The 25,281-nt window shown below is 43.2% G+C and overlaps 2 protein-coding genes across 3 annotated transcripts in view; one reads left to right on the forward strand and one right to left on the reverse strand.

The window, feature by feature from the left end:
• The window catches only part of gmds (GDP-mannose 4,6-dehydratase), a 269,412-nt gene extending 266,106 nt beyond the window's left edge, over nucleotides 1–3,306 (forward strand). For both annotated transcript variants that reach the window (XM_061684765.1, XM_061684766.1), the window contains 2 exons: nucleotides 1,083–1,151; nucleotides 3,125–3,306. In XM_061684765.1, coding sequence (XP_061540749.1) covers nucleotides 1,083–1,151; nucleotides 3,125–3,187 — 132 coding nt within the window. In that variant the 3' untranslated portion in view covers nucleotides 3,188–3,306. The remainder of the gene's footprint in view (nucleotides 1–1,082; nucleotides 1,152–3,124) is intronic.
• Nucleotides 3,307–4,866: 1,560 nt separating this feature from the next.
• Nucleotides 4,867–8,529, reverse strand: foxc1b (forkhead box C1b). The gene is made up of 3 exons (XM_061683630.1): nucleotides 6,795–8,529; nucleotides 5,494–5,562; nucleotides 4,867–4,914 (listed from the first exon to the last, which is right to left on the reverse strand). Exon 1 carries the CDS (start codon nucleotides 8,310–8,312, stop codon nucleotides 6,966–6,968), a length of 1,347 nt encoding a protein of 448 aa, XP_061539614.1. The 5' UTR covers nucleotides 8,313–8,529; the 3' UTR covers nucleotides 4,867–4,914; nucleotides 5,494–5,562; nucleotides 6,795–6,965.
• Between the last annotated feature and the right edge of the window lie 16,752 nt (nucleotides 8,530–25,281).

Here is a 25,281-nt window from a genome sequence, read left to right on the forward strand (position 1 = left end):
TCCTTTCCAGTGCATGCCTCCACCTTTCTAACTGTTTCTCCACCTGCTCCCTGCTTTCACTGCAGATCTCAATCTCCTCTGCAAACATCATGGTCCACTGGGATTCCAGTCTAACATCATCTGTCATCCTGTCCATCACCACTGCAAACGTGAAGGCCTCAGGGCTGATACATGATGCAGTCCCTCCTCCACCTTAAACTCCACTGTCAAACCTACAGCACACCTCACCACTGTTCTGCTGCCCTCATAAATGTCCCGTACTAGTCTAACATACTTCTCTGCCACTCCAGACTTCTGCATGCAGGACCACAGTTCCTCTCTCGGTACTCTGTCATAGGCTTTCTCTAGATCCACTTTACAATGTAGCTCCTTCTGACCTTCTCTGCACTTTTCCATCAACATCCTCAAGGCAAATAATGCATCTGTGGTACTCTTTCTAGGCATGAAACCATACCGTTGCTCTCAAATAATCACATCTGTCCTGAGTCTAGCCTCCACTACTCTTACCATAACTTCATTGTGTGGCTCATCAACTTTATTCACTTCGTCTAGCGCCTTCCAGAATGTCTCCCTCACCTCTAGGTTGTGTTACTTATGGCAACAGATACTGAAAAAAAATAATGCACATCAACTTGTGTTTTTGATTTAACTAAGATAACAGATTTTGCCATATCAGGTTCCTCCGGATTATTTGATTCGCCCACTCAAGTGTGTTTTTGTGAGAATGTGCGGGCCACAGAGAGAACGAGAGGCTACTTTGAAAATTCATGTTTTTTCAAACTCTCTTTGGTGGTCTCAAACATTTCTCAGTGGGTCTTGAACCCGGCACAAAACACAACAGGGGAGAAAACAAGTAAGGGGTTGTTAGGAGGGGAAATCATGAGTTCTGGTCTTAGGGTTACGCCACCAGAGTCCCACAATTCATCATGGTCTGGCACCGAAGGGGGGAGACTGTCTGGACAGATTGGATGCTGGGAATATATGAAGACACTAAAACTTCACCCAGCTGTTGGCGTCTCCTGTGTATGGCTACCTGATAGACACGCGCCAACATTTGTTGTTCTTCACTTTTTCCCCTATAGGATTACCTCCAAGGGGACAGCAGCAAAGCATATCAGAAGTTGGGTTGGAAGCCAAAGGTGACTTTTGAGGTGAGTCAAGGCTTGATTTTAACACCCACCAGCTGGTAGCATGGATGGAGTCACAAGAATGTTTTTCCACACCGGCAGTAGCTGCTACTACTGTATACAGATACAGGATGAAAATATTTGTTCAGATACACCGTAACTGATACAGAAAAAGAATCTCTTGACATGCTCATAATGGACCACTAAGGTATGTATATTTTTTAACCCGCTAGGATACAGAGAAATAGTGTGACGAGTGCTTGACAATGTGTGCGTACTGTATCCCAGTTTCGACAACTCCTCAATGTAGCTGCAAATGTCGCACAGATTCATTCAAATCAAGGGATAGGTGCACGTACAGTTATGTGTGCGATGAGTATCATAAGAGTAGGACACCACTTTCAATGATTGAACAATTTTGACATAACTTCCCTAAATGAAGTCTGTTACCTGATAAGTACTCCCTGGCCAGGTGTGAACATAATGATTTAACAGTGTATTGTCATTTACGGTGGTGTACAACTGCACTACATCATGGTTCTGTTTTAGTTATTTTATTTAGTGAAGACAGTATTGTTGATACAGTGCTTACAGTGGAATTACAATTTGATATATATTTTTTTTATTTGATTACACTATTGTTTGTAATTATTTAACATGAATCTATTTATTTCTTTTTTTAATATAACATGAATAATTTAGATCTGTGATATTTAAAATGTATATTATCTGTAAAGATACTGTAAATAATTCTGTTCTATTTTAATTTTATAATGTTCAGCATATTTTCCATATAATGCATGAAAAAATATATATAAAAGACACATTTGGCTAGATTTGTTTTCCATCCTGAAAATACAATTTTAAACAAAAACAATATGAGATCCGATGAGGACTTGATATTAAATGAGCACTTAATTTGATTTAGGGTAGGGGGTGTAATGGAGGTTATTTGACACGAATAATAAACAATCAAATTTCAAAGTCACATTTATTTTGGATGGCTTTACACTGAGGTGGGCAAAGTATGGCCACCGGGCCACGTTCAGCCTACCACGTTGTTCAATCTGGCCCACTGAGCACTAATGTTAACAATAGATTTTTTGCCTTAATTTAGTCTTTTTTGCCCAAAAATTTGTTAATTGAAATGTATTTATTGTTTTTTAATTCATTTACCTCCTATTTTAATTGCTTTATTGTAAATAGTAAAATAATCAAACATCAGTAAAATGAGGATAAGTGGAATAGAAGATGCGTGGATTAACTAATAACATATTTTTCTTAAATCAGTTGATGGAATAATTTTAATTTCATTATAATGAATGATAAAGAAATGAAAGTATTTTGTTACCAAAAATATATATTTTGCATACACATTTTAACTTTTTTTTTGTTTTTTTTTTTTATAAATACTCATCTACGGAATACACAGCCCATCTGTTGTTTTTCAAAATCAAATATGGCCATTGAACAAGATGTTTTCTCTGCACCAGTGATTGTCAAAGTGTGGTACTTGTACAACTCGTGGTCCATGGCCTCACTCAACTTGTACGTAAAAGAATCAATGAATCAAATGTTCACACTGTGCAGGTTAGAGTTCTTTCAACTTTTTAAAAAATCAGTGCATTACATTTGTTACGTACAGTTTTGTGTTGTTTAACTTTTAAGTACATTACATTTGTATTGAATCTTTCAGAACTGTTTTTTTTTCCAAGCAGTTCTGTGGGTTCAATTTTTATTACACTCATGTGCAATACATTTTAATTGAATCATTACTTCTGTACAGAAAACAATAATAATTCATGAACACTTGGGCCTACCGCGCCACTGTATTTTACTTGTCTGTGGTACTTGGAGAGCAAAGTATTTTTTTAAGGTGGTACTCGGTGTAAACTTTAAGAACCATTGCTCTCCGCTGCGAAGAGACGTTTCTGTGTCGGTGTCATTGAAAGTTTCTTGACTGCATGCTGACCTTTAAATGTGACGCGTGTCTGCAGGAGCTGGTGAAAGAAATGGTGGAGGCAGACATCGAGCTGATGAAGAAAAACCCAAATGCCTGAGAGAGTCCGTTTAAGACAGGCAGTCAACATTCCCATCAACACACACAATAGAAGGTCCATGACCGTTCCAAGTTAATGTGTATTTTTCTCAGATATTAAACAATTCATGATTTCCTTTAGTTGTGTGCTTTATTTAAAAACAGTAGCAGAATGTATAAAGAATCATGAACTTGTGTGTGTGTTGTGCAAAGGTCGCCTGCTTCAGCTTCTGTCGTGTTCCTCTGATCACATTGCTTTTTAAGCTTTTTCATTTGTCAGCACAGAGCTCTCTTTTATTGGACAGGAAGTGTGTCTCCCCCTACCCCCACCCCCACCACCAACCCGCAGGAGTTTCGGAAATTCTGCTTAAATTTGCTCCCAAAAAGTTCACTTATTGAGACGGATCCGGACCTGCTCGTGGCACTCACTGGCCTTTTTTAAAGTCAACCGTTAAAAAAAAAAAAAAAAAAAAGTTTGTTGCATTTCTGATCATCTTTTTTTAAATGAATAATTTATACGTAAGCATGCATAAAAAGCACATGAGGGGAATTTTATTACGCTAATGTTACATTTCATGTGGAAGAATTATTCATTTTCCTGACTAAATACCAAAACGTAATAAAGAAATCGCCACCTGCGCGTGCTGTTTCATTAAAAAAAAAAAAAAAAGATAGTTATTATAATGTTGTTAATATTGTATTTTTATTTCTTTCGCATACTTTGATAATAACTGATTTACATCATAAAATCGCAAACCACTTTGGCAAGCTAGTTTCTTGGGCCCAGTAAATATTGTTCCCCGCACGATAAAGCAAAGTCATTTGAACGTATCACGTTACTTTGCATGATACTGAGGCTGAGATCTGCGTTAAGGAGGGTGCATGCGTGGAGGTGTTTCAGGACAGCACCTCCAGGACCTTTTCAAGTGTGTGTGATGGCCGTGGACGTGCTGTATCAGTCAGGAGACCAAATGAGAAGCAGATGTGCTCCGACTTGGTTTGGGCCCCTGAAAGCTCGCGAAGAGCGGAGGAGCTGAACACATGGGCGGGGGGGGGGGGGGGGGGGCGCATGAGCCTCTCACGAGTGCTCTCCATGCACTCGCCCCTCCACAACACAAGTCTCGTGATTACTGTTGGTGGGAAAATAAAGACAAGCGGATCAAAATCTGGAAAATAAAAAGAATAAATAGAATGGGGGGGGGGGGGGACACGTTAAACTAAATAATCACTTGGGGCTAATTCGGCTGCGCGAGCGCTCCATTTGAACTCAACAGGTGGTCCCCCATTCCATGTAAAAGGCTTTTATTATACTGCCCTTTTTGTCTGCATAGATAGGCTATTGATAGGGGGACAACACTGACATTAAGTGTACAAAAAGGGGACATCTGAGTAAACGTTTTTTTTTTTAATTGAGTAAATAACTTTGTTATAACAGTTTGACGTTTTTTTTAACGAAAAGCTTATTTTTTATAATTGTTAAAAATACAACTATTATCGAAGATGTTAGTATCGTGTCTCAATTCAATTGCATGCAGGACTAAAAAAATGTTATCATTATAAATGACTCCCTTTCAGATAGACATGTGAGATAAAAGCCCAAATCAAGTGAATTCAAAAAACTACAAACTAACATTTTTGCGTGTTTTTTTTTTTTTTTAGCTTCATTAATGCAAAAATAAAAGTCTTCCTTCCATTGAACATCTTGCGTGCAGCGTCTTCGTTTGTACCATGCGCTCATATGCAGGTTTTCTGTTTGGCAAAAAAAAAAAAAAAAGTGACTTCATTTTCGGTTGCACATGATTAAAATATGGTGAAGTGACTGACTAATTGTCCCTATTTTTCCTCGAAAATAATCAAATAAGAAATGTTACTTTAACACATTTTAAACATGTACACGTTCGAATGACGTCAATTCATCTGATTTTCTTTTTCAGCCTGTGCGGAAAATGTGATTGTGTTGTCGTGCAGTATTAAAAGAGAAGGTCTTTTCAGGGAGCATTTAATTTCGCTCCCCCGGAGAGGCCAAAGATGTAAACATACTTAGTGTGTCTGCTTGTCAAGATCAGAGAAGGGAAACCGCGTCTGCATTGTTGCAAGTTGACCTTTTAAATCCACTTTTGTATGACCTAGACACATTTCATATAAATGTGCATATAGGCCCGTGTTTTTTGTTTACTGGGAGTCCTGTGAATATTCGAGCGTGATATAGTGAACACCAAATTGCAGTGAATGGGCTGCGTGTTATCAGGGACCACGCGTGACACAAATGGGTGTGTTCTCAAGGTTACAAAAGCCTCCAAACAATAAAACGCCTCATGAATCACTTACTGAAAGATAGGTGGTGTCGTTGGCGCGGTTCGTGTGAACTGACAACTCTTCATGTTCGCAACCACCTGCCTGCAGGTGAAAATACAATGTAAAACCAAGAAAAAAAGACAAAAAAAGAAGACAAAAAAAAAAAAAAAAAAAAGCAAAACGCACCGGTGACCGCCATTGCTCTCTTGTCTGTCTGATTTGTGGCTGTGTGCCAATCACGGCGACGGGTTGTTTAGAATTAGGTTTGGGTAGGTTTGTAACGGTAACGTAATCAAAACATTCGAAACAGTGCAGCCATAATCATCATATTCAATTCATTCCTCAAAACCTCTATTTTACTCTGTACAGTGAAATGAGGTGATGGTTATCTTTATCTCATCTCGTGGTGTTATTTTTAAACGAGGCAATCCTAATGTGTATGTTTTTTTTTTTTTTTTTTTTTTTTTTTTTTTTGTTGTTGTTGTTTTTTTAAGAAATCAAAATATTATAGTCGTGCGTTGACCTGAAGTATTCACGTCTGGCGGGCGCCATTAAAAAGACAAAATGATTCATGCAATTAGTATACCTGTGGGAACGTCTACTCCACACGTGCATGAAATCAAGCAAATGCCGAATTTTGTATCCAACCTCTGGTCAGCGGGGCGAAGATGGAAGCTGAGTTTGTAATGGCTTGAGTCCTTTCGCTGACTCGGCCTTTAAGTGGCCTCGCAGCAGCTGCTGCCACACGTGTGTTTATTTACAAGGACGTTTACGCTTGGCGTGCGTTGCCTAAATGAACGTTTGCAACATTTCGGCCTTTTAGCGGAATCCTAAGGCCTCATTTAATTGGGTCCCGAATATATGTATTTAGTTGAGAGCCTAAGTGACTGCATATTTCTTTTTAATGCAGGTATAAAACACTCCTTGTGTATTCAATTTTTTTTTTAATAAAAGCCTGCTTTTAGTGCTTTTAGTCGGTTTCCATCCAGTCCTAATGAAAAAAGGAAGAAAAAAACGTAGCACTAATACATCACTCAAATTAAAACCATAGCACTTTATTAAACGAACAAAAAAAATAATGCCTTCAAAAATGTGTTGACAAATGGCATGAATAAAATAACCGGTTTCGTCTACAAAGTTCCCACTTAAACGTATTGGGGACATATTAAGGCGGCATTTGGAATTTGCGTGTTCGGTGCTCAGGAAAATCACTTTTCAAAAATAAATATATTAGGATATGTTTTGCAGTCAATTATCAGCACGCTAAACATTGGAGCTATATATATATATATATATATATATATTTATTTTTTAAGTTAAGAGAATAAACTTACGTGTTTTTGGTGTTTACACGCACCTGGTCAAAATCATCTCTGAATCGCGCTTGTCCATTCAGGATGTCAATTTAAAAAAAAAAAAAAAAAATCCAAAATCAAAAAAACATTGCAAACATACACTAAGAAAGTATATATTAAGGTTGTAATTTGAAAGAGACGCCGTGACTCTCAGAACTTGCTGCAGTCGTAAACAAAAGCTCCTGACGTGCGGTAGATGGACTGCGTGGACGGGAAGGCCATCTGACAGCTGTTACTCGCGTGGACCGGGGAGCCGTTGAGTCCGATCCGCTGGGACTCGAACATCTCCCTCACAGAGTGGAAGTTCTGCTGCTGGGACGGGTACCCCGCGCTCAAGTGGCTGAGGTCGCCGTACCAGGAGGCGAGCCGGCCCTGGTGCGCGTGGTGGCCCTCCTGGCTCGCCTGGCTCCCGTTTGCGTGGCCGAGCGGCGGCGGCGGCGGCGACGCGGCGCTCGCGGTGCTGGTCACGCAATAGTCCGGCAAAACCTCGTCCGCGGTGGCGGAGGGCGCCAGGTGGCCACCGGGGGTCCTGTCCCCCGCGTAGAGGCTCATGGCTTGCAAGTTGCAGTGATAGGCGGAGTTGTGGTTGCAGGTGGCGGACGACGCCCGGTTCGGGGAGTAGCTGAGCGTGGCGGCCAGGGAGGGGGTCACAGCGGTCCGAGAGGAGGCGAGGAGAGGCGGGGAGAGGTCAGCCCGGGGAGAGCCTCGCAGGGAGCCGATGATGCTGTCCACGCCGAAGCCCTGATGTGCGGACGCCTGGCTGTGGTGCTGCGTCTCGAGCCCGTCCGGCACGCTGCTCGGGCTGCCGCCGGACGTGCCGCTGCTGTCGGGGCTCTCGGTTTTCAGGGCCGGCGACGCGGCCCGAGGCGGCGTGGAGGTGCCGTTCTCCGTCTTTATATCCTGGATGCGAACGGGCTGGGAGCTGCGCACCACCGGCGGCGGCTCCTTGCCCCGGTCCCGCTCGTCCTTATCCCTCTGCGCGTCTTTCTTCTTGAACCTCCTCCTGCGCCTCAGGAAGCTGCCGTTCTCGAACATGTTGTACGAATCCGGGTCCAAGGTCCAATAGCTTCCCTTGCCGGGCTTCTTGTCGTCGCGGGGCACTTTGACGAAGCACTCGTTGAGAGACAGATTGTGGCGTATGCTGTTCTGCCAGCCCTGCTTGTTATCCCGGTAGAAGGGGAACCTCTCCATGATGAACTGATAGATCCCATTCAGCGTGATCTTCTTCTCCGGCGAATTTTGGATGGCCATGGTGATGAGGGCGATGTAGCTGTACGGCGGCTTGACCGTGTCTTTGGGCTGGTGCTGAGGGTTGTACGGGCCGTAGGCGCGGGCCATGCCGGCCGGGTACTGGTCGTGAGCCGCGTGGGAGTACACGCTGACGGGCGCAGGCATCCCGGCGTACCCGCCGCCGGTCCGGTAGTAGCTCTGCTCGCTGCTGATGTACGGCACGACCCCCAGAGAGTTTGGGCTGTTGACGGAGTAGCGCGCCTGCATCCTGCGCGATGCGGAAAACGCCACAAACTGCTCGACTCGGGGTTTTGTCTTCGTCCTCTCGTCGCCGTCTTGTCAGTCCGCTTTAGGCCGCGCTGAACCAGAGGCTGTCCGGGCCGCTGCAGTTACCATTTGGAACTCAATTAGGCTGAAAGGAAGCTCGGAGGAGCGAGACTCCACAGAGCTCGAAACATCTTTTTTGGTTTTGTTTTCCCCTGAACACTTTTCCTCCCTTTTGGCGGTTTGGGCTGCTCCTCCCCAAATGTGCGCTCCGGCATCCAATTGGAGGACGAAGAAGGAAAAATCCACTTGGTCGCTTAACAGAAAAAGACCCCACAACATTACACCCGCGACTTCACCCTCCATATGCATTTATCAGAATCAGAATCATCTTTATTTGCCAAGTATGTCCAAAAAAAAAAAAGAATAATAATCAAATAAACACACAAGGAATTTGTCTCCGGTCGTTGGAGCCGCTCTAATACGACAACAGACAGTCAATTGACAGAGAACACTTTGGAGACATAAAGACATTGAGGGGGAAAAAGTCACAGCAATAAAGGGTTGCTAATTATCTGGTAATGCCGGTACAATTTATTATTATTATTGACAATTGTGCAAAAAAAAAAATGCAGAGTCCTCTCGCACTTAGAGCAGTTCGAATGACTAATATTGCAATGACCATTGTGCTTCAAGGAGTGTAAGCGGTTTAAAGTGACGAGTAGTGCGATAAAAATATCAATCAAATATTAAATGGAGAGCAAAAAAAAATAAAACAAAGGATTTGTTTTTGAACGTGTACATCGGTTGTTAAAGTGTTTAACATATTATTTGGGAGGAAAAAGAGGGGAACATACGTTGACTACATTTTAATCATGTGCAGCTGAAAATGAGGTACTTTTTTCAGCATACTTTATACACTCCTACAATAGGCCGGCTGCACGAATGAGCTCTCACGTTTGATATTTCCGTTTTGGGGTAAATCATCCTTTATCATACCTAACGCGACAGCGATTAGGAATGCAAAGTGATATTTTTCTTTATCAGTCTGGTGTGTATGTGAGAAGTCTCATCAGGTGCATGTGCTTGAGCGTCTGAATCAACACACAGATAGAAACGGGTAGGGTGGGGGGGGGTGGGGGGGTCCCAAAACCATCACACCTGCCCCCCCCCCACAGCGCCTGTTGGCGGTGTGCGCAAAGTCATTAAAGGTTAACGTAATTATATATTCATTTTAATTTATTTGACATCAATTACCCATCTCTTTAAATATTCCTCTCGAACAAAAAAAAAACAAAAAACACAGCAGGTTTTATCTATCTAGCTTGCGTTAAAATCCAGAGCAGTTAATAAATAAATGAGCATCTTGTTTTCAAACATCTATATATCCGTGAATAATGTGTAATTTTATATTGTATACCAAGTATTTATTAAAAACTAATTTACGAATCGGTAACATTTGAATTATCATTATTATTATTTTTTTTTAGCAGAATACGTTATTAACAAATATATAAGTACATTTTGCAACTTGTTGTTTAGTAAAAAAAAATAAAAATAAAAAATAATAATAATAACATAATTTCAGCTTCAAATTCCGTTTAATTATTACAATAAATGATACCATGCATGAGTAAAAAAAAAAAAAAAAAAAAAAAAACAAATGGATTTTGCCAGAGATACTTTAGATGTGCATACTGTGTAGCTAAAGCCGACTCTTTGAAATTCAGAAGGTGGTGGAGGTCAGACTGACTGATAAAGTAGTGGTGATCCGCCGAGACGCATTGTCACCATAGCGTTTGTTGGGCCATTTGCATGTGTTGCCACCCCCTTTGAGGGTGGGGGCTGTCGACAGACGGCCCCCCGCGCCTGCAACTGTCTTGCAACTCACGGCGATGTCTTCATCGCGTGGCCAACAAATACACTTTCTGTGTCAGGGTTGATATTTCATTGGTTTTTGGCCCAATTAAGAGATGATTGTTTTTCTTTCGATTGCTTCGTATCTAGAGCCTGAATGTGCGTGTGTGTGTGTGTGTGTTTTTTTTTTTTTTTTAAATATACATACACTGGAATTGTAACTTTGCTACTGCGTCGTTTATTGATAGACTACAACGTAGTACAAATTTGAGATACGTCGCCGTCGTAGGAATTGGACACCGTCGTAAACCGAGGGCTTCTCCTGTGTTTTTTTTTTGTTTTTTTGTTAATGATTATTATTTTTTTCAAAATGCAGTTAAAAAAAAAAAAAAAAAAAAAAAAAAGAACTGCAGTAGATGTTTTAATTTTCTTCCCCCCCCCCCCCTCAGTATGGTACCAGGCTGCCCCTCTGTGGGACGACTGCAACAATTCATCATGATTGCGTTATAGGACGTATTTGAATTGAACCATGCCAGGGTCGTAGTTTGGCTTTGCATGGAGATACAAACACACAATGCATATGTTGGTGTGACGCGACTATATCACGTTTTAAACCACGTTTAAAAATCGTGTTCTGTAGACTCGCTGATGGTGCAGTCGTACTGAAATGACATTCCACACCTTTATTGTTATCTATTCATCAATTCGCACCTCGGAGCCTCAGCCTGACGAATGCTGCTCGTTTCGAATGAAGTGACACAGCCTATGATTTAATGTAATACCGCCACCTTTTGGTGTAAGGACGCGTGTGCAACAGCAGCGGCCAAATTCAGAGACCTTCTACTCCTATATTGATAGTTGATGCAAAGTAATCTTCTCACGTGTGTACTTTGTTGTTGTTGTTGTTGTTGTTGTTGCTTGTATCACAGGACAAAAGCACACCATTTTGCTTCCGGACAAGGTAACTCATCAGCTTTACAGTTTGGGGATGCGGTGCTTTGTTCAATGACAGTGTAAGTGCATAAGTAAATAAACGAAAGCTTTCAAGAGAATGAATATAACCATTTCTATTTTATGATACTATATATTCATCAGTGAGTAATTAATATAGGATTTTTTTTTTTTTTCACTTTAAGACTAGAAAATGGAGAGAGCTACTTTGGAATCCTAAAATGGATCGGAGAAAATGTATGAACTCCCCAAAATCAAATCAGCAAATCACATTGCTATGATGTCATTTTCCTACGGTCGCGTCACGTGCCCCGTCACCTGTTGTGGGTCGCAGAGCGCTGGAGCCTATCCCAGCTGACTTCCGGCAAAAGGTGGACTTACACCCTGAACTGGTTGCCAGTCAGTCGCAGGGGCAGTATGTTACAAGATACAAACAGCCACTATGACAAGATCACACTGGAGCGCATCGTACACAGACAAGTAAAATACAGCGAAACCTCAAATTAACGGACCTGGAACCAACGGACTCCGGATTTGACAGACAAAAAATGATAGTGTCCGGTTCGAATTCAAACACCACTTTGTAGTGGACGAAGTCCGTTAGTTCCAGCCGCTGTTGTTTACTGGTGCAGTCAATAGACAGAGACTGGTCGTTTTGGCTTCCGGGAATAGCCGCTGTTATTTACACACATGCATCATCTCTCAAACATTCTACAGTGTACGGATATTGTTGCAGTTCATGTTATTTTTTGGTCCAGCCTTTCACTATGGCTTCCAAATGTAACGGAGGTGAGAAAAGGAAGCACACTGACGTTAGTATTGGTGACAAATTGGAACTTAAGATGTTGGAGTCGGGCGTTTCCTTGGCCAGAGTTTGGCTTCTCCAACCAGTATGCCATTTTCACCCCTCCTAACCACCAGCGATGCTTCTTAGCAGTTCCATGGCGACCAGTAATTCCGAGTGTCGAGGCCCCACTATACGATCACGGCACTTTAGACCATCACAGCAATGTTTAAAGATAAGTTGAGGTCAACTTTAAAACTTCCATCCATCCATCCATTTTCTGAGCCGCATCTCCTCACTTGGGTCGCGGGCGTGCTGGAGCTTATCCCAGCTGTCATCGGGCAGGAGGCGGGGGTACACCCTGAACTGGTTGCCAGCCAATCGCAGGGCACATAGAAACAAACAACCATCCGCACTCACATTCACGCCTACGGGCAATTTAGAGTTGTCAATTAACCTATCACGCATGTTTTTGGGATGCTGGGAGGAAACCGGAGTGCCCGGAGAAAACCCACACAGACACGGGGAGAAGATGCAAACTCCACACAGGCGGGGCCGGGGATTGAACCCGGGTCCTCAGAACTGTGAAACAAACGCTCTAACCAGTCGGAACAGTGTGCCAAAAGAGGATTTTCTTGGGCACCTCCACTTCGTTGAACAACTTCACATTCAGAAAAATTATTTCCCTTCACTACCTTGCTCATTGTCCTTCTTTTCTGATCATGCAGAGATCGGGATCTCAGGTGCAGGGTTCATTTAATTGTATGATATGCATATTTAAATGTGGGTGTGGCCAGGGTGGGATCGGCTACTCCAACATGAATGCTGCGCGTCTCATTTGACACGTCGAGACTACACAGAACGTTTCCGGTTCCGGTCCCAGCCGGCTCGAACGCTTTTGTTTCCGGTCCGAGCGGGCTGGCTAACGGCGGGAGAGATCAACGAACGAAATCATTTCATAAACTAATTGAGTTCATTACGTTTACTGAAAAGATTTGTTCTTTTGAACGAAACGTTCGCGAATGAAACAAGGAAACCAGAGTGCCCGGAGAAAATCCACGCAGGCACGGGGAGAACATGCAAACTCCACACAGGCGGGGCCGGCGACTCAACCCGGGTCCTCAGAACTGTGAGGCAGATGTGCTATCCAGTCACTCACCGTGCCACCCAATCACCGATCAGCGAGTTGAAAAAAACGATAACCGATCACCGATCCAATCACGGAGGAATTTAAATGACCTGTTCATTTACTGTATATACTTGTGTACTTAATTGCTCAAAAAAATACAATAAAGAATTGATTTTTGTTCCTCTATTTATGCCAGTGAGGCATAGTGACAGACAGAACAAATGAATGGTCTGTGAATAGAAGTGAATAGAGTCATTAATGTATCCACTTTTTGTCACAATTTTGTTTGTTGGTGTGCCGTGAGATTTTTCAATTTTAAAATATGTTCCTTGGCGCCATAAAGGTTGGAAATCACTGCTCTCGTCAGATCGTGTATTATCTAATCAGTCAGGTCAAACCAACATTACATGACAGAAATAATGGGTGCGAACTTACTGTAATTAATTTTTTTTTTTTTTAATTAAATGACTTCACTCACACTTGAAAAAAAAAAACCCTTGCCAAAATGTAAAATATCATGGTAACTTGATGCAAGAGATTTTTGAGTTTTCTCAACTTTTGTCTACTGTTGTTGACTTACAAGTTATGACAAGAGTTCTGACAACTTGAATTTTCTCGTTGACCTAATTAGGATAATCCTGTAAGGCTGTAAGTGAGTTAAAAATGTACCTATATGAATAAAAGAAAATGTATGGTGCTGTAATTAGATTTGAAAAATGCTCAATAAGTAGAGTTTGAATAAACCAAAGCACAACTGAATGTTATCTGAAATCTTATTTATTTGGTTCCACAGTGCCTCAAGTACATTTCATAACGTCATGGGTTGTCGGGTCAATTTCGGTAAAAAAAAAAACTATTGACGGTTTCTTTTTTTCTTTTTGGGGGGTGCTTTGAGCGCCACAGCACAGATGTTAAAATTGAAGTCCAGAACCAATAACGAAAAACAAAGTATGTTAAAAAAAAAAAAAAAGTAGTCCAGCTACATATCGTAGCTCATGCACATACCCTGAGCCGAACTTAACCAGTTGTACATAGAATAGTGCCACAAATGATTGGCTGTGTACCCAGGCACTGACGTTTTACATGGGGATAACTATGATGAACCAGAGCAGTTAAACGTTATTCCAAATTTCACCATCAATGAACATGGAGCGAACTGTTAAAACACCAGTTCTGCGCTTCATGTGACGTGGGCAACACTTCGACAAAGCTTTTAAAATACTGCATGACAGAATCTCACCATATATGGTCAACAACATAGATTCCTCTGACTAAAATTGGCATTTCTAATCATGATTTATCCACTTAACCATCACATTGTCCAACCAAGTCAAAGTGACCCATTCTTTTTTGACTGTTCCCTCCTCCCTCCCTTCTTTCTTTCCTCCCTCTTTCCTTCCCTATTCTTTCTTCCGCTCCCTTCCATCCCTTTTCCCCATTCCATCCTTTTTTCTTCCTCTCCTTCCTTCATCCTCCCTGTACTTCCTTCTTCGTTCCTTGACCGAAGGACAACAGGAGGAGAACATTTCATTGAATAAAAATAAAACTTTCCATCACCTACTCATCCTTATGCCAGTTGAAACAAATATTTTTGTTTTTTTTGCATACATACATTAGTTTTTCTTGAACAATAATGATTTTTTGACAGTTCTAACACTAAATATGCAACTCTGGGAAACTGGCAAATGATTATATCAGAAGCAACTGTTTTTATTTTATTTTTTTATTTTTTTTACGAGTCAAATACAATGCCCTTGAACAGGCTAAAGAACAAGATAAAGTCATGTCTGACTTCCCCATTAACAGTCACAGCAATAGCTTTGTTTTCAGAGACCTTATGCGCTTGTGACCATCAAGAGCCACCAAGCTAAAAAAAAAAAAGATGGCCTGAATTGCTTCAAAGGTATACCTCATCTGCTTTGAATAATCAATGCTGAGGGCATACAGAAGGCCGAAGAGGTATGCCAAGGCGGTAGAGAGGTCTGGAATGTTTTATGTAGCACGATGTCCCCTTCAAACACAACTGCCTGGTCTCGCACAGATGGCCATCTTGTAGGATGGTGAGGATGGCAACCGATGCACCGTTCAGCACTGGTTCCATAATATCAGTGTCCTGAAGAGAAGTAACAGATTAATGATTCATAGCTAAGAGAAACTAAAAATAAAATACATTTCTACTGATTTGAACCGAAACTTCCATACCATGCTGGTCATTTGACTCGTGGAGGTTTTAAAAAGAAAAAACATATTTTTATTTGATTCATGACACAGTAGCTTTCACCCACCAACCTTCTGATGAGTTTTGTACAAAATTATTTTCTACTACTGAACACCCACCAACTATGCTCAGCTGCTTCTCAGCAGAAAAAAAGGGAGCGAGAGTTACAGAGAACTGCAATCCTCACCATAAAATTATGTGGACTGCACTGAGGAGGTGTATATTTCCATTATGGATGAACTCATCCTTTAAAACATTTCATGGGAATTAGTTTTACTTGCATTACTTTTTCTGTACTTACCAAGCACTTCACGAATACCTTTGTTGCATCTTCTCGGAGGAAAATGAGCTCTCAGTGCTGCTGTCTTTCGGTGGAACACAATGTTGGATATGAACTGTAGATGATGAAATCCCTAAATTCCTTGCAATTGTACTTTGAGCAACATCGTCCTTAAACTGTTCAACTATTTTCTCACATACTTGTTTACAAAGAGGTGAACCTCGCCCAATCTTGTGGGTGCTTGTGAATTACTGAGCAATTCAGGGAAGCTCCTTTTATACCCAATCATGGCATCCAACTGTTCCCAATTAGCCTGTGGGATGTTCCAAACAGGTGTTTGATGAGCATTCTTCAACTTTCTCAGTCTTTTTTGCCACCTGTCCCAGCTTTTTTGGAATGTGTCGCAGCCATAAAATTCAAAGTTAATAATTATATGCTAAAAACAAAGTTTATCAGTTTGAACATTAAATATCTTGTCTTTGTAGTGTATTCAATTAATTATAGGTTGAACATGATTTGCAAATCATTGTATTCTGTTTTTATTTATGTTTAACACCTCCCAACTTCATTGGAATTGGGGTTGTAATTTGCGCACGTCTGCCATACACCGACCCATGGAAGCTTCTGCACGATGACCCCTGCCTGCACCTGCATAACTTACATGGACAGGAGTTTTTTTGTTGGTCAATATTAACTCCAAACAAGGATAACATTAAACCCATTACAAAACGACTAATAAGATAATAAGATTTACTACAGTAGACGTGCAGTAAAAAAGCCAGTCTGAGATACTGCCATTTAGGTGATGAAAGTGATGAAAGTTAATCATGTCTGAATTTCAGACATGATTAACATTAAACAGTATCACACATTACTTTTTGCGGGGCTCGAAAGAGCTGGGCCGATGCTTTGAAATAAAACCTAAGCATAGAAGTAGATGAAGGGCTGGAAATGTCTTAGTTAGCTTACCTGCTAGGGCAAAACGGTTCTCCACTCCCGCATCTGTCCAGAAAAAGTTCAAACGCTACAGTCCAACTGCAGACCAGGAGAAAATCCGTAATTCAGTTCACATCCAACTGTCCACATTTGGTCAAGTTTTCTTGGGGGTTTCAGTAAAGAAATTATCGACGGAATACCATCACACAGCTCAGGCTCAGCAGCAGGTGAGTTCGCCGCTCGGTCGAGTTCAAACTGGTTCAGAACCTGTGCGCATGCGCACTTCAGTAATGTTAGGGGCTTTCCCACTGGTTCCTGACTTAACTCAAAAAATCTACTCAAAGGTCGATAATATTCGTTGTGCTATTTAGAAAATCTTAGTTAGGACAACATTGAGAGAAATCTGTTGGGCAGACAAATTTTTGTAGGTTGGAAATGGTAAGCTTGATTTCTGAGTCAGTTTGGCTTGAACATTTTAATGAGATCAACAATTAATAGTTATCGTTTTTACAGTGCATACCGAAACTTTAGAGCATAATTCGACAGAACGGCGGCATGTTTACGTCCAACCGTTCGTGCTACCACTCCCTTGCTAGGCTACATAACGTTTTTGTTGCCTGCTTGCGAGCCGTATCGTATTCAAAGAATACCTCAAGCAAGCCTTAAACGAACGTCATCTCCTGTCCTGAGCACCGGTGACCACCAACACACGTTTTTCCCTATTTTGTTCTCATAATATAGTCGGCGCTCCACTCTAATTGCTGTCGCCACGGTAATGAGTGTATCTGGTCGCATTTGAGTTGACAAGATAAAGACCAATGATCGTAAAAAACAGGATGCGGTGGTATCGGAATACAAGATTTTATTGCAGTAGTCTGACATAGTGAAATCGTGAAAGAGCAAATTTGTCTTGTTGTCTGATACGGGCATTACGTGTTGTCTGTCTCAGATGTCTTGTCCACACCGCCTACATGTTTTTAAAAAAAAATTCAAATAACTTTATTGGCTGTCAGATATTTACAGGACTACGTCAAAAGACACGCGACAAGGCTAAAAATAAAATAGCTTTTGGATTCAAATATACTGTGCATGATGGCAACGCGGAGTCAATGTCTTTTGCGGAGCCAATCAATGACGTCATTGATTGGATCGGCGAATTATGACATTAAAGCCGATCAGCCGATCAGCATAAAATGCTAATTATCGGCCGATATCGATAAGGCCAATACAATCGGTGTAAAGTCTAATATATATGTGTATGTATATTATATACACAGTGTTACCTCGCCACTTTGCGCTTCACGTTTTGCGGCTTCAGTGCTTCGCGGGTTTTTCCAAAATATTCATAAAAAAAAAAAGATTCATCAAAAAATAAACATTTTACAATACAGTATATCAGCATATCGTGGAAAGACGCGTTGTTTCATGTTGATGCACGAGAGAGAAGGTTTCCCTGCATGTCAAACAAAGAGATGAGTTGACTCATCTCCATGCCTGGACTGTACTGTACATGCCACGGGCACTCATACAAGTCGCGTGATTGGTTCCCGGCGCGCCATCGACCAATGAGAGCACGAGTGGATTTATCCCGTGAGCTGATTGGCTGCGCATCATTGCAGCCTCACCCAGCATCTTCCCTTGTTGTGTCTCGCCAGTCTCGTCCACGCTGTTGACTGTCTCACATACTGTATCTTAGTGTTGTGTTCGTGATAACTTTTTTTGTTTAAGCGCTACCTTTTTTTTATTAGTTAAGCCCTTACAATGCCGCCTAAGCGCTGTGCCCCTGCGAAAGCTTCCTCCGGGGTGCCCAGGAGGAAGAATAAGATGATGACCATAAGCGAAAAAGTGAAACTTTTAGATATGATCAAAGAGGGCAGAAGTTATGCATCTGTGACACGCCATTATGGCGTGAATGAATCTACAGTGCGGTACATCAAGAAAGAGGAAGCAAACATCCGCAAAACTGCATCAATAAGGAAGCGAAACGTGTGGTAACTCCGCATAATAAGAGACGGGGTTATGTCCTTGTACAGGGGAATTTTGAAGCAAAAGAAAAAACAAAGACAACAAATCCTACTTCACGGTTTTTCACCTTTCGCGGGGGGTTCTGGTCCCCATTAACGGCGAAAAACTAGGGATCACTGTGTATATATATATATATATATATATATATATATATATATATTCGCCACCACCGCCGGTCCATGAGAAAATTGCCGACTCCTAACCGGTCTGCGGTGCAAAGACGGTTGGGGAACACTGATGTAAAGCACATTTACAGAACAAGACAGATTATATATTTTACTGATATTGAATTTCTTTAGTCATATTTGGTGTTGGAGTAATCCAAAAGTAATCCAGTTACATTACTTTAATATTGTGGTACATGTATTACTTTACTGACTACATTTTTTTAACAGGTAACTAGTAACTGGATTGGAATACATTTTTAAAGTAACCCTCCCAACCCTGCTTATAATATGCAGTTACATGTCACGTATGGAGACGTTTCACCATATCAACATTATCCAATCGTTAATTGACTGATTAACACTTCTATGCATCAATAGACTTGTAGACTTTCATTAAATCTATTGTGTTGGCCGAAAATAAAAGTTGATCAAAAACATTCCCTCTGGTCAGGCCAGCTCCACCTTTGTCCTTAACTTCATATTTAAGGCAAATTCTGGTTGCCGCTGTTGTACAGAAGCTTTACTGCATCACTTTGCTTGGCATCAGCTGGCCCAAACTTGCATACTGCAGCGAAAATGAGCTTTCTTAGTGAATACTATATGGAAGTGAATGGGACTTCTATCAACCAATGTTAATGGGCATGCGCCAGAATAACATCACAATGTTTCATGAACGCTTCCATAATTAAAGACAAGTAACAATGGTACCTCAGTTTACAAACACAATGTCTTATCTTTTTTGCATATAGCCTCGCTAATGCTATCAGCAGGGAGCTAATTTTTATTTATCCAAACCAACCACAGTTGTTTGTCATACCCAGGAAGGCCTTCACCGCTCTCTGTGCAGTTAGCCCACCTGGGACCACTGCTTCCTTCTTGAGCAAATTAGCTACCTAGCTCCCTCACCCAGCTGACTAGCTCCCTTTAGCTTGCAACATGATGGGCTTGGTGGGCTAGTCAATCCATCTGACATGGATCTTGCTGCATCTTCTCCCACTTTGTCTGTCGCGGCTGCCGTCCATCTCGAGCCTTGGCTCCTTCTCGGCCTCGGTTGTGACGTTGTGTCGCCCCACCGTGTGGCACCTCTGGCTGAACCAAGGTCCTTCCGTAGAGCTCATCGCCTTTTTGCAGGGTACCAGGCTTCTCTGCCACCCGCAGCTGCATCTGTCAAGGCTCAAGTTTTTACATCATCACTTTGTTTGTGTACACCTATGCATCTGAGTGTTGAGAAAAGCACTATAAGCATCCATCCATCCATTTTCTGAGCCGCTTCTCCTCACAAGGGTTACGGGCGTGCTGGAGCCTATCCCAGCTATCATCGGGCAGGAGGCGGGGTACACCCTGAACTGGTTGCCAGCCAAACGCAGGGCACAAACAAACAAACAACCATTCGCACTCACAGTCACACCTACGGGCAATTTAGAGTCTCCAATTCATGCATGTTTTTGGGATGTGGGAGGAAACCGGAGTGCCCGGAGAAAACCCACGCAGGCACGGGGAGAACATGCAAACTCCACACAGGGGGGCCGGGGATTGAAACCGGGTCCTCAGAACTGCCAGCCCGCCACATAATTTTATGTGGCCCGCGAAATCAAATCAAAATTGCTCATTGTGTTCTGGTGTAATACCATTGAGATATTTGCAAGCATTTTTGTGTTACCAATCCCCCTTTGAAAAGAAATGCAATAGTTGAAAAACATGTTTTTTTAGCCTTCTAATTTCAGAACTGGTTATTCTTCAATGTGTTGTGTATACTGTATGTAATAACAGTATATGAGGTAATCTTTCATTTATATGGGTTCACATCGAAGCGGCCTTCCGAGGGAAGTCATAATCACGATGTGGCCCGTGACAAAAATGAGTTTGACACCCCTGACTTAGAGTGTACAGGTTTTATTGTACACACCGATGACCTGCAATCTGACAAAACAATCGGCTACCAAAGTACTCTAGAGGTTCGGAAGGAGGACCAGGCTCTTCGAGGAGAGGATTCGAAACGCTGTGTCGGAGCTTGTATCAAAACACCAGTGTCACACGACCAATGGCATTTTAAGCTTCGAACGTCATCGCTGTTTCGCTTCGCGCTTCGTTCCTTCAAAATGTTTCGAAGCTTTTCATTGACTCATGGCGTTTCAACGCATTCTGTGGAGGAAACTCATTTCGGCCGCTTGTATCCGGGATCTTGGTCTTTCGGTCATGACCCTCAGCTCGTGACCATAGGTGAGGGTAGAAACGTAGATCGATCGGTAAATCGAGAGCTTCGCCTTTCGGCTTAGCTCCTTCTTCACCACAACGGATCGATACAAAGTCCGCATCACTGCAGACGCTGCACCGATCCGCTTGTCGATCTCCCGTTCCATTCTTCCCTAACTCGTGAACAAGACCCCAAGATACTTTAACTCCTCTTCTTGGGGCAGGATCTCATCCCCGACCTGGAGAGGGCATGCCACCCTTTTCCGACTGAAGACCGTGGTCTCAGATTTGGAGGTGCTGATTCTCATCCCAGCCGCTTCACACTCTGCTGCAAACTGCTCCAGTGAGAGTTGGAGGTCACGGCTTGATATAGCCAACAGAACCACATCATCTGCAAAAAGCACAGATGCAATACTGAGGCCACCAAACCGGACCCCCTCTACGCCTCGGCTGTGCCTAGAAATTCTGTCCATAAAAGTTATGAACAGAATCGGTGACAAAGGGCAGCCTTGGCGGAGTCCAACCCTCACCGGGAATGAGTCCGACTTACTGCCGGATATACGGACAAAACTCTGACTCCGGTCGTACAGGGACCGAACAGCCCGTATCAGGGGGTTCGGTACCCCATACTCCCGAAGCACCCTCCACAGGACTCGCCTTCTCCAAGTCCACAAAACACATGTAGACTGGTTGGGCGAACTCCCATGCACCCTCGAGGACCCTGCCGAGGCTGTAGAGCTGGTCGACTGTTCCACGGCCAGGACGAAAACCACACTGCTCCTCCTGAATCTGAGATTTCGACTTCCCGACGGACCCTCCTCTCCAGCACCCCTGAATAGACCTTACCAGGGAGGCTGAGGAGTGTGATCCCCCTGTCGTTGGAACATACCCTCCGGTGACCCTTCTTAAGAAGGGGGCCCACGACCCCAGTCTGCCAATCCAGAGGCACTCTCCCCGATATCCACGCAATGTTACAGAGGCGTGTCAACCAGGACAGCCCCACAACATCCAGAGCCTTTAGGAACTCCGGGCGAATATCATCCACCCCCGGGGCCCAGCCACCGAGGAGCATTTTAACTATGTGCCAAGTGCCCGTGTGGACACCCTTATGCTTGAACATGGTGTTCGTTATGGACAATCCGTGACGAGCACAGAAGTCCAATAACAGAACACCACTCGGGTTCTGATCGGGGGGGGGGCGCCGTTCCTCCCGGGGTGAACCCCAACATACAGGGGCCAAGCCGGGGGGCAATAAGTATACCCACACCTGCTCGGCGCCTCTCACCGTGGGCAACTCCAGAGTGGAAGAGAGTCCAACCCCTCTCGAGAGGACTGGTACCAGAGCCCAAGCCGTGTGTGGAGGCGAGTCCGACTATATCTTGTCAGAACTTCTTGACCTCACACTCCTTCCCTGCCAGAGAGGTGACATTCCACATCCCTACAGCCAGCTTCTGTAGCCGGGGATCGGATTGCCAAGGTCCCCGCCTTCGGCCACCACCCAGCTCACACTGCACCCGACCCCAATGGCCCCTCCCACAGGTGGTGAGCCCATGGGAAGGGGGACCCACATTACCCTTTCGGGCTGTGCCCGGCCGGGCCCCATGGGTGCAGGCCACCAGGCGCTCGCCATCGAGCCCCACCACCAGGCCTGGCTCCAGTGGGGGGCCCCGGTAACCCGTGTCCGGGCAAGGGAAAACGAAGTCCATTGTTTTTCGTCATCATAAGGGCTCTTTGAGCCGTGCTTTGTGTGGTCCCTCACCTAGGACCTGTTTGTCATGGGTGATCCTGCCAGGGGCATAAAGCCCCAGACAACTTAGCTCCAAGGATCATTGGGACACACAAACCCCTCCACCACGATAAGGTGACAGCTCAAGGAGGAGCACATTAAACATTTAATATAATTTGCATTTATTCTTTGGGTTAATCTGGAGTGTGTTTTAGAGTATGGGGGAGAGCATCTGCATATTTTATTGTAATGGTGATATAATCATTACTTGGTATGAATAAACAAAACACTTGAATGACCATACAGACTTTTCTGAACTTTTATTGCTGTTATGGGAAACCCCCCTATGATGGGTACGAATTTGGACCTTGTTTTCCCTTGCTCACCTGGGTGCCCTTCTGGAGCCAGGCCTGGAGGTGGGGCTTGATGGAAAGCACCCAGTGTCTGGGCCTGGCCAAACACAGTCTGAAGAGGCAACGTGCATTCGCCGTCCCAGGGGCTCACCAGCTGTGGGATGGGCCAAGGGTCTAGACTCTATTCCACTCTGGAATTACCCCTTGTGAGAGGCGCCGAGCAGGTGTGGGTATACTTATTGCCCCATGTCTCAGTGCCTGTGCATTGTATTTCCCACTGTGGAGGACAGAGTAGCCTCGCTCCCTCCACTGGGGGGGGAAGGATACAGACTGTTATTTGTGCATATGCACCAAACAGCAGCTCAAAGTACCCACCATTTTTTAGCCCTTGGAGGGGGTGCTGGAGAGCGCTCCTGCTGGGGACTCCCTCATTCTGCTGGGGGACTTCAATGCTCACATGGGCAATGACAGCGAACCTGGAGGGGCGTGATCAGGAGGAATGGACCCACAATAAGAACACTAGCAGTGTTCTGATATTATACTTCACAATAAGAACACTAGCAGTGTTCTGATATTATACTTGTGCTTGTCATGGATTCTCCATAACAACCATCGTGTTCTGACATTAGGATGTCCATACATGCATTTGGCACCAGCACACCTTGGGCCGCGCAGTTTGATGATCGATACACCTGGTGGTGTGTTGGCTCAGACGCTGGGGGAAGATGTCGGTCAGACCAGGCAGACCTCAACATATTGCATATTGATAGCTGGGATAGGCTCCAGCACGCCCGCGACCCTAGTGAGGAGAAGTGGCTCAGAAAATGGATGGATGGATGGATGGCTAATCAAGCAAGCAAGTTTTTTCTCATGTTTTTGAGATTGTAGGGTGAAACCTGAAGCTGGCTCCTAGTGTGGAATAAATTGGGTGGCAACAATGAGGAAAGGAAATGCCAGTATTTTGAGGGACATAGCCTCTCAGCAACAGCTTTGGGGGGTGACTATGAACTAGTTCATTTTTGGAATGGTGAACTGAACTTTGAACTTTCCCAACACTGTATGGGGGACCTATTGCCACAAAGTCAGCGGATTCCATCCATCCAGTCTCTGCACTCCACGTGTGGGCTGGAGCAGTGGAGCTTATCCCATTTGATCTTGGGCGAGAGCCGGGGTACAACATTAACTGGTAACCAGCCAATCACAGAAATCAGCAAATACTATTTGCAAAATTGTGTTATAATAGCCAGATGCAATCAAAATTCATTGCCCTTGCTTCTAAAACAACTCTTTCTTTTTTTGTATTTTCCAGCACTCTGCAGCACCAATCCATAGACGAATTTAGCACCTGCTTCAGGCCCCCTACCACTTGGGGGAGCCCCAACAGCAATTAACAATAAACAGAGCCGGGACTATTGAGGAAAAGAAGAGCAACATAAAAATGTTAACTATTTAGATTAAGGTCTTTTATTCTGAGTTTTAAACTCAACCATTTGCACATTTGTTCATAGTTTTAAGACCTTATTATTAACTTTATAGTTTTTGAAACAATTTTCATCACCTTGTTTCAGGTCCCTCTGTTAAGTATTTGCTTGACATTTTGCTCTTTATTTTAATACTCGGTTTTTATACAGTACATCTGAGTGACTTTATTTGTTGTTGCAATTTATTGTTGTTCTTGCACTCCAAAATATGTTTGCACATTGCTGTTGCAGTTTTTCAAAGCCCAAAATCATCAACCAATTCTGGAAAGAAAATTGCCACAGCTGCAATGACTTTATAGTCGCCGCAAATCGTTTATAGTAGGTGTATGAATGATCAGAAATCAATATTAGCACTAGGAAATAAAGACCTCTATCAAATTTTTTATTATTATTTTTTTAAAATCAAATTTTGCTTCGGGGCACACAGAGGCGTGCGTCGGCTCTGAAGGGGCCTGTGTAAAACCATTGAACGGGTTAACACTCAAACATTGACCCGAAAAGGAAATAAATGAATCTGAGATGAACCCCATGACTTGTCGGAAATGAAGCGTTAGCTCCTGCAGCGTCATGCCATTGTAGATTTAGCCGCTAGGTGGCACTATACTCCACTGTATTTCGATATCTGAGTTGGCCTCCACGAGCTCAAATAAAACCTCATCATTCAAATTCGCCGCTTCGTTTAATTTTTTTTATTTTTTGTTTTTGAACTCAATGAAAGAATAGTCTCCTCGAATATTAGTGTTCTATACAATTACATTTCCTTCCTAGTTTTCCATCCCCGGAATGAAAAAAGGATGCGCGTGTTTCTTGTCCCCTAGAAAGACCACCAACGAGAGACACTCGGTCTGTTCTTAACCCACTTGGCCGACATT

This window comes from Phycodurus eques, chromosome 8, assembly GCF_024500275.1.
Source record: "Phycodurus eques isolate BA_2022a chromosome 8, UOR_Pequ_1.1, whole genome shotgun sequence".
Classification (NCBI taxonomy): Eukaryota; Metazoa; Chordata; class Actinopteri; order Syngnathiformes; family Syngnathidae; genus Phycodurus; species Phycodurus eques.